The sequence below is a fragment of the Urtica dioica genome, chromosome 11 (assembly GCF_054948205.1).
Source record: "Urtica dioica subsp. dioica isolate 48M chromosome 11, U.dioica_male_clone48M_v1_H2, whole genome shotgun sequence".
In the NCBI taxonomy this organism is placed as follows: Eukaryota; Viridiplantae; Streptophyta; class Magnoliopsida; order Rosales; family Urticaceae; genus Urtica; species Urtica dioica.
Genome location: NC_142766.1, coordinates 17,147,956 through 17,162,824, shown reverse-complemented (window position 1 = coordinate 17,162,824; position 14,869 = coordinate 17,147,956). Strand labels below are relative to the sequence as shown.

Genomic DNA, 14,869 nt, shown 5'->3' with positions numbered 1-14,869 from the left:
TGTCAAAAAATTTAATCCTGTTTTCAAAAAAATTAATCTACTGTTCGATAAATTAAAAGTAGAAAAAGAAGAAGGTGTTAAAATATTTAATCCTGTTTTCCAAAAACTTAATCCACTGCTTGATAAAGAAGAAGAAGAAGAAGAAGAAGAATAATAAGAAGAAAGTGAAGGTGGTATCGAGAATCTGGATCGTGATCTGAAGCAGACGAATCTTGATCTCCGCCGTCATCTTGTACTGCCGATCCACTCCATTCTTCGCCTCCTCCGGCGACTTGATCTCTGCGTCCATGTGTATTTCCGATCCTCAAAACTGCTGTGGCTCCTGATCCTCGAGAGCCGTGATTCAAGCTTGCTGCAGACTCGATCGCTCAGATTGTCGAAGACCATGATTCCAACTCGCTCGACTCGGTGGTGTGAAAGCTTTCGCTCGACGTGGATCAGACTGTTGAAGAGCTCAAAATTGACTCTGAGTTCATTGAAGAAGGAAGGGAATGACAGGGATTTGTGGACGAATGGTACAACACAATGGTATTTTTAGGGTTTTTTAAATTTTGGGCTAGCTTGCCTCAACTTTGGAAACTTTGGGTATTTTGCCAAATCCAAACTTGAAAAAAGCTAGATAGCCGTTTCACCCAAAAAAAGCACAAATTTTAAAAATGTTAGGCTTGGCTATTATATATTTTTATTTTCGGAAAAGACAAAAACACTCTTATATATTCATTTTAATTATAAGAGGATCATAAGTTTATACATAAATGTTTATTCCAAGTTCACTCTTATTTTTAAGTTTTTACTAAATATTTCCATCTCTCTTTATAAAAATCTTAGTTTTGAAGTTGTTTTCAAGATCTTCAAGTTTTGTTCAGCCTCATGAATAAATTTCGCTCTTTAAAAAAAAATTATGATTTGTGAATAATTTGTAAGTATTTGAAAAAAAAAAAAAAAAAAGAGTTTTGTTGGGGTAATAAAAGTTCCTAGAATTTAAACCATAGAATGTGAATGAGAATAGCAATGACAGTTTAGAATGGGATGTAAAAAAAAATGTTATACTTTGGAGGTAACTTTGTGAAAGAGTGAGAAAGCTTAATCTTTACAAAATATTTTAAAAAAAAATCTATCAGTGTAAGGATTTTTTTTATTTTTTTTTTATGGTTTTGCATTTAAATGTCTAATATATAATTGATGATTTCGTAAAAGCTTCGATTTGAAAATTTAATGATTTTTTTTTTTTGTATTTTTGCTTTTAAATTCCCAATATATATCGAGGAAAAAAATCTGAAAATTAAGAAGGGTTTTTTTTTTTTTTTTTTGTAATCGGAAAATTTGAGAAATCAAGTTCCATGTTGAACATTTTAGGAAAATCAAGCTCATGAGTAAGTAAAACGTCAAAAATGCCTAAAAACTTCGAAAATGATTAAAAAGATGAAGGTAAAAACTTCGAATCACAAAAAAAAAATGAAGGCAAAACTTTCAAAATGATTAAAAAGATGAAGACAAAAAACTACAAAATCATTAGTGTCAGAATAATCTATTTTCAAAGTTTTTTATTTTCATTTTTCTAGTGATTTTGAAGGTGTCATATTTCCAATCGTTTCGAAGTTTTTTAATTAATATATTTTGGACGTTTTATCGAAAGTTTGATTTTCTTAAAGTGTTTAATACGAAGATTGGTTTTCAAATTTAAAGTAACATTAAGTTTGGTTTCTCGAGTTTCACTTATAATTTTGCATGTCTAATATATAATGGGTGATTTAGCTAAATAATCAATTTAAAGTTATGAATTTGCAAAATAGTCAAGATTTGTCTTAATTTAGTGAAATAATCAAAATGTGCAGTAATCTGCTTTCAAAAAATAATTATCCAAAAATTAATTTTTTTGAAAGTGATAAATTGTTTATAATAAACGTAAATTTGGCTATTTTGCTGAAAAATTGAAACTTTAATTATTTTACTAATTAATAAGTTGGAAAATTGCCAAAAGTAGGACTAAATTAAGGCTAATTTCCATTTTCCTACTTTTTTCAAAAATTTACCAAACTAGGACCGGTCAAAAAAAATGTAAATGAGAGATACATAAAATTCTACCTATTATACCGTCATACTAATTATCAACCTACAATCTTCCCTAATAAAATCTCTTATTTTTTCTCTTTCTTTCTATTTTCCCGCTCAGCCCATCGAGAAAAAGATTTTTTTTTTTACTAGTCCTAGTTTGGTAAATTTTTGAAAAAAGTAGGAAAATGAAAATGTCCCTTAATTTAGTCCTAATTAAGAAAATGTCCCTTAATAAGTTTCAAATTACTATTTTGTAAAAAATTTCCATATATAATTGATGACATAAAGTTGGATTGGAAACATGAGTACAAGAGGAGAGGACCCATATACCGTCTTCCCGGGGGTTGCTAACATTCAAAGCTAACGGAATATATATATATATATATATTTATTTAAATTGCACCAGGCTTTCATTGAAATCCAACAAAACAGTCTCAATGTGGCAATTTCTCAGCTACCAGTATACTTTTGTCTTTTGTCTCTTTTGACACCTTACTCCATCTGAGACCCGTTGTTATGTTCTATATTTTGATCTCTCTCATCATACCAAAAACTTTGATATTCCCTTAAAAAAAAAAAAAAAAAAAAAAAAAAAAAAACTCTCTGATAATCTTTGAAAACGACCACCAAACTCATATATTTTTCTCTTTCGAGGAATCGAATCTCCGACAACGATCTTTTTAAGGTATGGAAAATTGCCTCGCCATATCTTCCCCATTTTTTTTTTCTGTAGTCGCTTATTATGATCACTGTGAATTTATGGTGATTTTGGGTGTTCCGTTGCGTAATGGATTAGAAATCAGAGCTCAGTTTGTTTCAACTTATTATGTCTTGCAAGTATACAAACACGCAATTTCCATTTGTGTCCATATGACTCGAAATTTTCACAATTTCGGGAAAGTATAAACGATTTTGACCTGATTGTTTTAAGTGTTTGTTGATCACTTGGTGTTTGCCTATATTTAGCAGGAAGTTAGGGAAAACCCTCGACTATGCTTTGAAAATCCCCATATCCATTTTGGGTGGTTTCCGTGATGGGGTTGTTTCGTAATTATGTGGCTTTCAGTGGCTGGTTTTGGATCACGCTCTACTTGTTGGCACACAGTGGCGTTTCCAATTCCGACTACTTGGTCGGTCTGGGGAGCTATGACATAACGGGTCCCGCGGCCGATGTGAACATGATGGGATATGCGAACACGGACCAGGTTGCTTCTGGTATTCACTTCAGGCTCCGAGCTCGAAGCTTCATCGTTGCAGAGCCTCAGGGGAAACGGGTCGTCTTTGTGAACCTCGACGCTTGTATGGCCTCGCAGATTGTCACCATTAAAGTGCTAGAGAGGCTAAAAGTAAGGTAAATACGAAATGGAAAGAGTGCTTTCGAATTTTGGGGTTTCTTCAGTGTGGAAGATAGTTTCTTATTCGATACATTGATTTGCTAGGTTGTTTCCCAGAGCATGTTCTTCATCCTTTGAGGAATTCTGATGGCTTTGTTTATAATTCCCATAAAGGGTATCAATTTGGTTCTGTTGGGCACTGTGTAGATGTGATCTGTGAAAAACAAAACTGAAATATTCTCTTTTGTTTTTATCCAAGTTTTACTGATCTCAATATGAGATGTACCATTAATAAATTCTATTTTGGCTGTGTACCATTAATAAATTTCCAAGTTATCATACATGTATTAAATTGGGATTTATCGCTGCTTTGTAGGTATGGAGATCTATACACTGAGAAGAACGTAGCTATCAGCGGAATTCACACTCATGCTGGCCCTGGAGGCTATCTCCAATATGTTGTATACATTGTAACCTCACTCGGGTTCGTTCGTCAGTCGTTCGATGTCCTTGTCGATGGAATCGAGAAGAGCATTACACAAGCTCACGAAAATCTCCGTCCTGGATCAATTTTTGTAAACAAGGGTAAGAAAGGACAAACATTCTTCAACTTTCTGAGCGAAAAGAAAAAAGAATATATATATTATTCAACTTCGACTTGTTTTTTTTTTTTTTTACACTTCCGAAATGGATACATAACAGAGTATGAAGTTGTAAAATTGCAGGAGAGCTCTTAGACGCTGGTGTGAATCGTAGCCCGAGTAGTTATCTAAATAACCCTTCATCCGAGCGAAGTAAATACAAATACGATGTCGATAAAGAGATGACCCTTCTGAAGTTTGTTGATGATCAGTGGGGTCCCGTAGGCAGCTTCAATTGGTTCGCCACGCACGGGACTTCGATGAGTCGTACGAACGAACTGATAAGCGGCGATAACAAGGGCGCCGCCGCACGCTTTATGGAAGACTGGTTTGAGAAGAACGGTGCTAGGAATATTCCCGTCGATGAATATGTCCCCGAAGAAATTCCTCGAAGAGTCTCAGACATAATCTCTTACCATCCAGATAATCGTGAGTCTTTGTTATTAGTTTTCTTACAAAATGTGTTTATATAGTACCCATACATGCATAGCTAGCAAGATTTCTCCTAACCTCTCATGCTAATTTTCATGTCACTTTATCCACATTAATCCTCTCTATTTATAGACTAACATGCTATTAGCACTATCATAAACTCACCCCTTATTTAACTACTATTTATTTCGGTTACCCTTTCCATTAGAGGTAACGAAATCAGTTTGAGATAAACACCTTTCTTATTATCGATCATCGTTTTTGCGCAGACCATGAGTTGTTGGAGATTGCTGCATCGTTCAAGTCTTCTCTGGGTAAACCAGCAACGAGGGCCTCAAGTGTTGCGAGGCGTGTCCGCAGTGCTCTCAGGCAAGCTGACAAGCCTGCATTTGTATCTGCCTTTTGCCAATCAAACTGTGGTGATGTCAGCCCAAATGTCCTTGGAGCTTTCTGTATCGACACCGGTCTACCCTGTGATTTTAATCAGAGTACTTGTGGTGGGAAAAATGAGTTGTGCTATGGCAGAGGACCGGGGTACTTATTTATTTCTCTATTCAAGCGCTATGATTTCTTTGATTCATGTTTTGATTTGTCTAACTCATCCACCATTTTGAGCATTGCAGTTACCCAGACGAGTTTGAGAGTACACGTATTATCGGAGAGAGACAGTTCAAAAAAGCCGTAGATCTTTTCAACACGGCTTCGGAAGTGGTAAATGGAAAGATTGACTATCGCCATGCTTACATTGACTTTTCCCAACACGAAGTAAAAATACCCAAAAAAGGAGGAGGTTATGAGACGGTAAAAACATGTCCAGCGGCGATGGGATTCGGATTCGCTGCTGGAACAACCGACGGTCCTGGTGCGTTTGACTTTAAGCAAGGCGATGTTAAGGTAATTTGGGATAATGTTAGGACCTAACCGTATCGTAATTAGCAGTTAAATAATTAGTGAAGTCATTTAGTTAGTATTAATAAGAGAGAGGGAAATGGAAAGTCGAGCATAAATTGAGTGAAAAATAGGAATGTTTCCTTTGGGAGAGAACAAGCCTCTCGAAAGCTTGTAACTATCTTGTATATTTCCTATATTTTAGTAATGGAGTATTCAGGTACGTATCATATGATTCCGACATTCTAGTGTATATTTTATTTCTTCTTGTTCCTGTACTATTTCATTTCTGATTGTGCTCTCTTTCTGTGGCTTTGTAATAGGGAAATCCTTTTTGGAGGTTGGTCCGCAATTTGTTGAAAACACCAGGCCAGGAACAAGTTGATTGTCAATCCCCTAAGCCTATTTTGCTTGATACTGGTGAAATGAAGCAACCATATGATTGGGCGGTAAGTAACGAATCATTTTGATATTATTTAGGTGGAATGAATCAATTGAAGTCTGAAACTTGTAGATGTCACAGAAACACGGTTCACTCAATACCCCTGATTAGTAACAGTCAATGCAATGCAAGTATTTAAAAACGTCGAGAATGAATGAAATTGGACATAAGTATTTGATTTACATGTTGCAGCTATTGACTTCAGTCATTGGCACCAACGAAATGTATGTAATTTGTATGATGAGACTTTTTCCTCTGAATGTTCTTTGAGAAAATATTTTAAGATGTATTTGTCTTTGGTTATCTACTCTAGACTCTGCTTTCAACTGTTGCCCGATCTCATCCGCACTAGTACTTTGCTAGTTTACCCTGTAGCTTGTACTTTTCTTCTTACTAGTAGAAGCTTTCTATTTTATTTTTTAGTAACATAAAGGGGTTCCAAGATAGAGTCATTTATTCCAGATACATGTTTTTTTTAGTTATTCCCATCTATATTCGTGTGAATGAGTCATCATACATTAAATGACTTCCTTTTCTCCAATGAGATTTATGCTCCTACTTACAAAAATACTATTTTTGTTTCTTCAGCCGGCTATACTTCCAATCCAGATTCTCCGAATAGGACAGCTAGCCATTCTGAGCGTACCCGGAGGTAGTAAAATGACTATTCTTCCCGAAAAATAACAGTCTTTCTTTCGAGCAATGACTTCAGAATGATTTATTTATACATATTAAAAACAGAATTCACAACAATGGCCGGTCGTCGACTTCGCGACGCTGTGAAGACAGTGCTGGGCGGCGGTGCAAAAGGAGAAAAGCTCCACGTGGTCATAGCAGGGCTGACCAACACATACTCGCAGTACGTCACGACCTTCGAAGAGTACAAAGTGCAGAGATACGAGGTAACGCTCTTCTTTCAGATCTACACCGTCTCAAACAACCAACCATACTTCGATCACGGTTCAACTCTCCTCAATTTTCACAGGCCGCGTCGACTTTGTTCGGGCCCCACACGCTGAGCGCGTACATCCAGGAGTTCAAGAAGCTCGCCGAGGCTCTCGTGACGGGGCGGGCGGTGGAGCCGGGCCCACAACCCCCCGACCTCCTCAACAAGCAGATAGGCCTCCTCACGCCCGTCGTGCTGGACTCGACGCCCGCCGGCGCGCGGTTCGGGGACTGCGTCGCCGACGTTCCCAAGAACTCTTCGCTGAGGAGAGGCGGTGACGTGGCGCGGGCCGTGTTCTGGACGGGCTGCCCGAGAAACGACCTGATGACCGAGGGCACGTTCGCCCTCGTCGAGAGGCTCCGGGGAAAAGACGAGTGGGTCCCCGCCTACGACGACGACGACTTCTGCCTCAAGTTTAAGTGGTCGAGGCCCGCGAAGCTCAGCTCCCGGAGCCAGGCCGCGATCGAGTGGACCATCCCCGAGTCCGCGACGCCCGGCGTGTACCGGATCACGCATTTCGGGGCGTCCAAGAGTCTTTTCGGGTCAATTCGGCATTTCTCTGGCTCCTCTAGCGCGTTCGTTGTGGTGTAACTTGTACGGAGACTATGATCCCACGCGGGAAGTAGTCCCCGCTCTTGTATTAATTAGTTTCGGGTTTCGTGATGATAGGCCTTCTGCAAAAACGCTTGTTGAGAAACTATATAAAATATGGCCAGTTCCACAATGAACTATTTGCCCGCATCTGGATTTTGTACCTCACCCTCTATTTATCATTAAAAATCTCCCTGAACTCTTTATTTGTTGGCATTCGAAGTCTGATTCGCCACACCATTCTGGTTATTAAAAAAACACCTTCACTCATTCCTTACACCCCCGTCTCTGGTCTGTGGAGAAAAATCTTTGAGTGGCAAAAGCTTGAAGAAGACGATTTGGAGAGATGAAGTACTGATTAACGTACTTTTTTTTTTTTTTTTTTTTTTTTTTGAGAATGGTAGTGTTTTGCATACTGGATAAGTTATCACTAGTAATTTTTTTCCCCTTCAATGTAGCTCTTGAATATCCAGATGTGTGCACACTAGAAATGCATTTTGGTGATCATTGGTGATATATCTAGCTACTATAGAGGTGATATATTTGCTCTCCTTCTTCTTTCAGTCGAATTATTTTATTCAATTGAACGCATATGATTTGGATTCCGAGATGAAAACTTTATTTATCTTCGATTAAAGATATGTGGCATTTATTTTATTTATTTACTTTTTAAAAAAAAAATTGCTATGAGCATTTCATTAGATAAAGGGTAAAACACTCATTGTTACATGCGTATACCATCTTAAGTTAGACATCGGACTTAGTCGAAATAAATCTAATCCTACATACAAGAAATAGTTCATTTTGTGCATTCTTCCCACAAAAGGAAGAACATAGAGCACACTACAAATCAAGCACACACAAGGCTCTTTCAATATAATCATAATGGTTGATAGAAACATCTGATCAACCGTGGTCCAGTAACTACGAAGAAGATGACTCTTCAGCTTGTGTAGACAAAAATCTAACAGATACCCAAAACGGGATAATGGAAGGTGGCTACTCCGTCTCCAAACCAAAACAAAACAAAAAACACACAACAAAATATGAAATCAAACACCATTAAAATATTAAAATAACATAAATAAAATAGGACCTCATCACCACGAGCTTGACAACATCGCTACGTCCCCTTTAACGTTGTTGGTCAGTATCGATCTGCGCCTCACCATCATCCCCGTGGGAAACCCCCACTGGTCGTTCGCCGAAAGTCTTTTCCATAATCACGCTGAAGTCTGTCGCTGTGAACCTCAAACCACCGTCACGCACCACTGATCACCGGTGAAGAACATCGTCTCGAAACGTAGATCAGCGACGAAGGCCATCGATTAGTTACATTGTCTGTTGGAAAAGTATATTATCCGAGTTTAAATTCATAGATCTAATTAATACGTTTGAATCACAAAAGGTTAGAAAAATTCAATTTCTATAAGTATATGTTTTGCTAAAAATTTTTATTTGCATGTTTGTCTACGTTAAGTATTTAGATCGAAAATGAAAAATGGACGTAATTAAAATGCTTTCTCAATCTAATTCTAAAGATCTGGCTAGAGACTCCCCTTTTTTTTTCTAATTTTATGAAAACAATATACTGCTTTAATATTTATTAGTAATGGTTATAAATTATGCTATTGCTTTAATTTTACTAAATATTATATATATATATATTATTTATCCTATTTTTGTAAGATTTAAGTTTTAAGTTTCGCTTAAGGTGCTTATAAACATTGGACCGACCTATGACTATCTAGTTAGCCTTGGATGAAAAAGAAAGGTTATTAAGATGTAAAATGTTTTAAATAAATAAAATTAAAATTAAAAAAGAAAAACAAATTATTTTTAATTATTTTCTCAAATGAACGACGATATGAAAAGTGTGTTTTTCTGAAAAATGAGTTCGTTTTATTTTATATTTTTGTCCTACTTTCTTGATTAATAAATAAAAGTATTTTTGTTATGCTGACACATATGTAGTAAAACACTAAAACGGCATATGTTGTTTTGTCAAGTCTTTCAATTTTGACAAGAAATTTCAATCAATATTGTTACTCGGTGGAGCTCGAATCTGGTAGAGGCAGAAAGAAACAACGACGGCGACGATAACGACGGCGACGAGATGTCGGTTCAAGAGTATCTGGACAAACACACGCTCTCTAGGAGAATCGAAGACGCCGTCAATGCCGCCGTTAGGGCCAAGACCTCCGATCCCGTTCTCTTCATCGTAACGTTTCATCTCTCTCTCTCTCTCTCTCTCTCTCTCTCTCTCTCTCTCTCTCTCTTTGTTTCCCCAGCCTAACTCGGTTCAGTTTTGAACACAGTCGAACCATATGAGAAAAGCGGTCGCTTCTGCGATAACGAAGGTAAAAGCACGTCAGATCCTGGATAGCAGAGGAATTCCAACTGTTGAAGTCGACCTCTACACCAATAAAGGAATGTTTCGCGCTTCCGCTCCAAGTGGAGATTCCACTGCGATGTAAGACTCTCGAATCGCCGGTGTCTCTGTCATTTGTTTTGCTGATAAATGTTGTCAATCGATGATATTAAACTCGAATTTGACCTCTGAAAACTTTGATGTTGTATTTCTCTGTTGGAGTCTTTGTTTAATGGAAGATTGGATTCAGGTACGAGGCGGTTGAATTGCGCGACGGAGACAAGGGAGTGTATTTGGGGAACAGCGTTAAGAGAGCTGTCAAGAACGTCAACGACAAGATTTCCGAGGCCCTTATAGGCATGGACCCGACTCTCCAGTCTCAGATTGATCACGCCATGATTGACCTTGACAAGACAGAGAAGAAGGTAGTGAATCTATGCGATGATCTTATTGAATTTGCTGTTTCATATTCTAGGTAGGTTAAAATGGTCTCAGAACTGTAATCAGGGATCTGTGTTGCGTTCCTGGTTTGTGCGAGTGTCTTTCATTTATGTAGAGTTCACTTAAGATAGAAGAAGATAATTGGGATCTTCGGTGATTGTGATAAACTTTAAATTTTTCTGGGGTGTTAAGTAGTATTTATCTTAATCTCAATTCGCAAGTAGTTTGTTTTCTTGTTAAAAGATTCATGGAAATTTCTTTGTCTACATTGCTTTCCAGGGAGAACTTGGAGCAAATGCGATATTAGCTGTGTCAATAGCTGCATGTAAAGCTGGGGCCGCAGAAAAGGAGGTACGAATCAAAATAAATAAATAAATCATTTTAATGTTTAATGTTAGGGAATAGATGGAGTTTTCGAGATGCACTATTTTGTGTGGGATATTCTAAACAGCAAAAATACAGGTTCCATTGTACAAACACGTCGCAGATCTGTCCGGAAAATCCAATCTGACTCTTCCCGTCCCTGCTTTCACTGTCATAAGTGGAGGAAGACATGCTGGGAACAATTTAGCCATACAGGTACACTATATAACTCGCTTTATTTACTGCCACAGCCAAAAAGGAAAATAATTTTATTCTATGAGGCTTTTTATATAACTCGTCTTCAAATTTCATTAGGACATTATGATTCTGCCTATTGGAGCAAGCAAATTTGAGGAGGCATTGCAGATGGGCTCAGAAACTTATCAGCACTTGAAGGTGATTTATTTACCGAACCAGTCTTGCTTTCATATAAAGTGAAGGGTTTTTTTTTTTTTTTTTTTTTTAAAAATTTGAAAGAGTAGTGATTTTCAAAAGTAAAAGGTTGCATTAATCCCAAGGGGTTGGTCTAGTGGTAAGGGTGATTCTTGGGTCCTTCTCGGTCCTTCTCCCTAGACGCAACGATTGGGGCCACTGGGGTGGTCTCCTAGTCTATAATGCCAAGGCCTTTTGGATTTTAGTCGGGTTTAAGTTTAAAACGGACACCAAGATTATATAAAAAAAAAAAATTAAAGTTGTATTGATCTTTAAATTAGACTCAATGGATATCTAAGCACCACGCTTAGTGGTTGCATGAATACAAGATGTGAAATACCCTTGGTTTAGTAGTCAATCCCGTGGTTTTCTTTGCTCCCATGTTGTCTATGGTTCAAGTCCACATAAAGGACCATATAGGAAGTATTTGAGTTTCCAATTTCCTGAATTGTAAGGCATGATATATATAAAATATTTTTTTTTAAAGAAACGGTCAATTTTATTAATAACTGAAATAACTCCGAAACAAAGGAGAGCAGTACAGAAAAAAACAAAGCTCAGGCAGGCCTATAACAACAGCCACCGAAACTATATATATAAAATATAAAAAGATTTGTTTATAGTATGTGTGAAAAAATTTAGACTGAGGTTTAGCTGTCACGAAATATTTTACAGAAGTTTTTTTCATTTCCATAAGAAGATGCCATGCCCACTTAATCATTGATTGTATTGTTAATAAAAAAGAGCAGGCTGTTATTTCAGAAAAATATGGTGCCCATGGATGTAACGTTGGTGAGGATGGTGGTTTTGTTCCAAATATCTCCAGGCAAGTATCACTTGGTTGCTCAAAGATTTTGGCCTTGTGTATTCTTATGTGAAGTTTACCTGCTTATATGATAGTCACAGTCCTTTTAATATTTCGTCTCTAATGGTGAACTCGACGGCTTGCGTACAGCGTACGTAAAAAAGAGGCACTATTATTGCACCAATTCGATATTCGTCTGCAGATTGGTCATGAATTTGTTTTTAATGTCTTTGTTTGGTGATGTCAAACATAAATTTGCAGTGTCAAAGAAGGCTTGGATCTTGTAACTGAGGCTATCAGCAGAACAGGGTATAGTGAGAAGATAAAGATAGCTATTGATGCTGCTGCAACTGACTTTTGTATAGGTATTTAGTTTTCTGAGATCACTCCCCTTTCAGTACGAAATTGTGTGCGATAAGTTGGTTCCTGTAAGATAACAGCCCTATTTAAGAGCATAATATATATTTTTGGCTAAGCAGCCCTATGTTTGTTGTCTGGGATTTCTTCTTCTGCATTATACTTTTTTGTTTTTTAAAATTTGAAGTCATCACATTTTTAATCAGGTACAAAGTATGACCTCGACTTCAAATCTCCCAACAAATCAGGACAAAATTTTAAGTCTGGAGAAAACATGATCGACATGTACAAGGAACTTTGTGCCGGTACAGAATTTTTTTACTTTGATTTTACTTACTCTTTCGTCGTTTCCGCAAAGAAATTGATTCTTGTTTATTCTCTCTTTTGGAACTCAATAGAGTACCCAATTGTCTCAATCGAGGATCCATTTGACAAGGAGGATTGGGAACATGTCAAGCGCTTCTCTGGCCTTGGAATTTGTCAGGTTTGTTTGATTTCCTTGCAGAGATTAGGTCATCGTTCTTGTGAACTTCTAAAAGCACTCAAAACATGTGTTTTAGCGATGCCAGCTTTAGAGTGCGAGATGTTTATGTTAGAGTCGAAATTAATTGGCAAGTAATGGAACATGTATAATGGTGTCTATCTACGTTTTTGCTTGTAGCTTAACCGATGTGATAATTTTTTTAATGGGGATTAAACTAGTCCCTAAAATTTTCTCTATAAACTTGGATTCACCTAGAACTTTTTCTCCGCTCATTATGGATACCCCCAAATTTCATTTTATTACGAATGTTTATGCAGGTAGTTGGGGATGACTTGTTGATGTCGAATCCCAAACGTATTGAACGAGCAATAAACGAATCCACTTGCAATGCTCTTCTTCTCAAGGTACCTTGCCAATCTCTTATAGGAATAAGTTGAAAGCTAATGCAGTCCAGTGACTTCATTCAAACATTAATTTTTGGTAAAATAAATTGTGCGCTCTAGGTTAGACTGAAATGTTTATAGAACTTGTGCAGAATAAGTTAACGTTACATGTTAGACAACCGTAATAATAACCATGTTCTGTTCTAGGCTTTGGTCTTGATTGAATTTCGTATGTGGTTGATTGCACCGTATTCGCTTTTCAATAACGAAACTTTTTTTTTGTGGCTCAAAATATAGATAAATCAGATAGGGACAGTGACAGAGGCTATTGAAGTGGTGAAGCTGGCAAAGGATGCGCAGTGGGGAGTGATCACATCTCATAGATGCGGCGAAACCGAAGACACTTTCATTTCTGATTTCTCGGTTGGCCTTTCCACTGGTCAATTCAAAGCCGGTGCTCCTTGCAGAGGAGAGCGCTTGGCCAAGTACAATCAGGTCATCTTTTTTTTTTTCTTTTTTTCATAATCCTTTTTTTTAACAATTTATTTACGTCACTCCACGGTTTATCTATTTACATCGAAGTTGTGGTCAGATTGAGACTGAGAAACAAGTTTTTTGCAGTTGCTTCGCATTGAAGAGGAGCTTGGTGATAATGCAGTTTATGCCGGTGACAATTGGAGGCAATTACCCTGATGAAAAATCCTTCGCAAACTTGAAGGCCTAAAATCGCATGCCATTCAGCAACACTGCTATACATTCTTCTGTTGATTTTTTTGTTTCCTGTGGGTGAGACATCATAGCTGTTGAGTTTTGGCCTTGGTGTTATTTTTTTTATTAGAGTAGAGAGCATGGGAAAACAGCTGTATATTACTACGTGCGAGGTTCCAGATATATTAGCTTGTAACAAATAACAATGTTCAAAAAGGTGTAAACTGGAATCGAGGCAATTTTTGTAGGTGAAGCGAGGCGTGAGCCTTAAAATTACTTGCTTAGTTCGGCAAACTAAATTAAGTTAAGCTGCAGAAGAGAGCGAAAAAAAAATCGTAGAAAACAAGCAGAACAGTTGCAATAGTCGTAAACAAGTTGCTTTTTTCGACTTTGGAACTCCATTTTAATTAGGTTTTTTTTTTCTTTTATAATCAAAACTACCTCAAGCTAAGTGTATTTTATACACATTTATTGTGTATTTATAAGCTTAAACCGAAGTGAGTTTTCAAGTCTTCGATATATTTTTTTAGCTTTCTTTCTTTTTGTAGGTTATTAGTTAGAGCAAAACAAAATCATTGTGTACTCTTCTCCACGATTCTGAGATTTTAAATAGAAGATTTTGGATAAGTTCTTTGCATCATTATATATAGAGCTTTATTTAAGTTTTTCAACGTTTATTTATTTGCAAAAATCAGAACACAAAAATTTAAGGAAATGACAAGCAACATTGTGCAGGAGCGTCGTGCTAAGTTCCAAAAGATAGCACCTTGGGTGCGGTTTTTGTCACGCGGAGCTCTACTTTTTGCTTTCGAGCTCAAAACCGTTCATTTTGAGAACGGCAATGTTAAACACTCTCACTTCATCTGCAGAACACTGCCCACTTCATCTTTTTCTTCTCTTCCTTCCATTTTTCTACTTCTACCTCTTTCTTTTTCTTTCATCTTCTTTTATTCTTCCTCCTTTTTCCTCATTTGTTCTAGCTCTTTTTGTCCAACCTCTTTCCTTTTCCTATCATCTTCCACTTTCTTCTTCATATGTTCAAGATCCTCCTCTTCTTATTTTCTTTGTCTTCCTCACTTTTTAGTCTTCCTCTTCAACGACTTTTGCCCCTCCTTGCTAAAATAATGACAATAAAACAGTATGCATAAGATTGTTGTACCAAACTGCTTAATATGTTGTAAATATCTGCAGAACAC

At 37.1% G+C, this 14,869-nt stretch overlaps 2 protein-coding genes across 4 annotated transcripts; both read left to right on the top strand.

Annotated features, from left to right (window-relative positions):
- Positions 1 to 2,467: 2,467 nt before the first annotated feature.
- On the top strand, positions 2,468 to 7,733 carry LOC149381809 (neutral ceramidase 1-like). Of its 2 annotated transcripts, none has more exons than XM_089630567.1 (10): positions 2,468 to 2,740; positions 3,025 to 3,406; positions 3,766 to 3,974; positions 4,115 to 4,459; positions 4,732 to 4,996; positions 5,086 to 5,356; positions 5,674 to 5,799; positions 6,381 to 6,444; positions 6,534 to 6,694; positions 6,778 to 7,733. In XM_089630567.1, exons 2-10 carry the CDS (start codon positions 3,090 to 3,092, stop codon positions 7,327 to 7,329), a joined length of 2,310 nt encoding a protein of 769 aa, XP_089486693.1. In that variant the 5' UTR covers positions 2,468 to 2,740; positions 3,025 to 3,089; the 3' UTR covers positions 7,330 to 7,733. The 2 variants fall into 2 exon arrangements, with proteins under 2 accessions (XP_089486693.1, XP_089486694.1); XM_089630568.1 differs by having other exon boundaries at positions 3,022 to 3,406.
- A 1,572-nt stretch (positions 7,734 to 9,305) lies between these two features.
- On the top strand, positions 9,306 to 13,972 carry ENOC (cytosolic enolase). Of its 2 annotated transcripts, none has more exons than XM_089630681.1 (13): positions 9,306 to 9,550; positions 9,648 to 9,802; positions 9,951 to 10,125; positions 10,421 to 10,492; positions 10,604 to 10,720; positions 10,820 to 10,900; positions 11,686 to 11,762; positions 12,003 to 12,106; positions 12,305 to 12,403; positions 12,497 to 12,582; positions 12,900 to 12,986; positions 13,263 to 13,460; positions 13,587 to 13,972. In XM_089630681.1, exons 1-13 carry the CDS (start codon positions 9,446 to 9,448, stop codon positions 13,656 to 13,658), a joined length of 1,428 nt encoding a protein of 475 aa, XP_089486807.1. In that variant the 5' UTR covers positions 9,306 to 9,445; the 3' UTR covers positions 13,659 to 13,972. The 2 variants fall into 2 exon arrangements, with proteins under 2 accessions (XP_089486807.1, XP_089486806.1); XM_089630680.1 differs by having other exon boundaries at positions 12,897 to 12,986.
- The last annotated feature ends 897 nt before the right edge of the window (positions 13,973 to 14,869 follow it).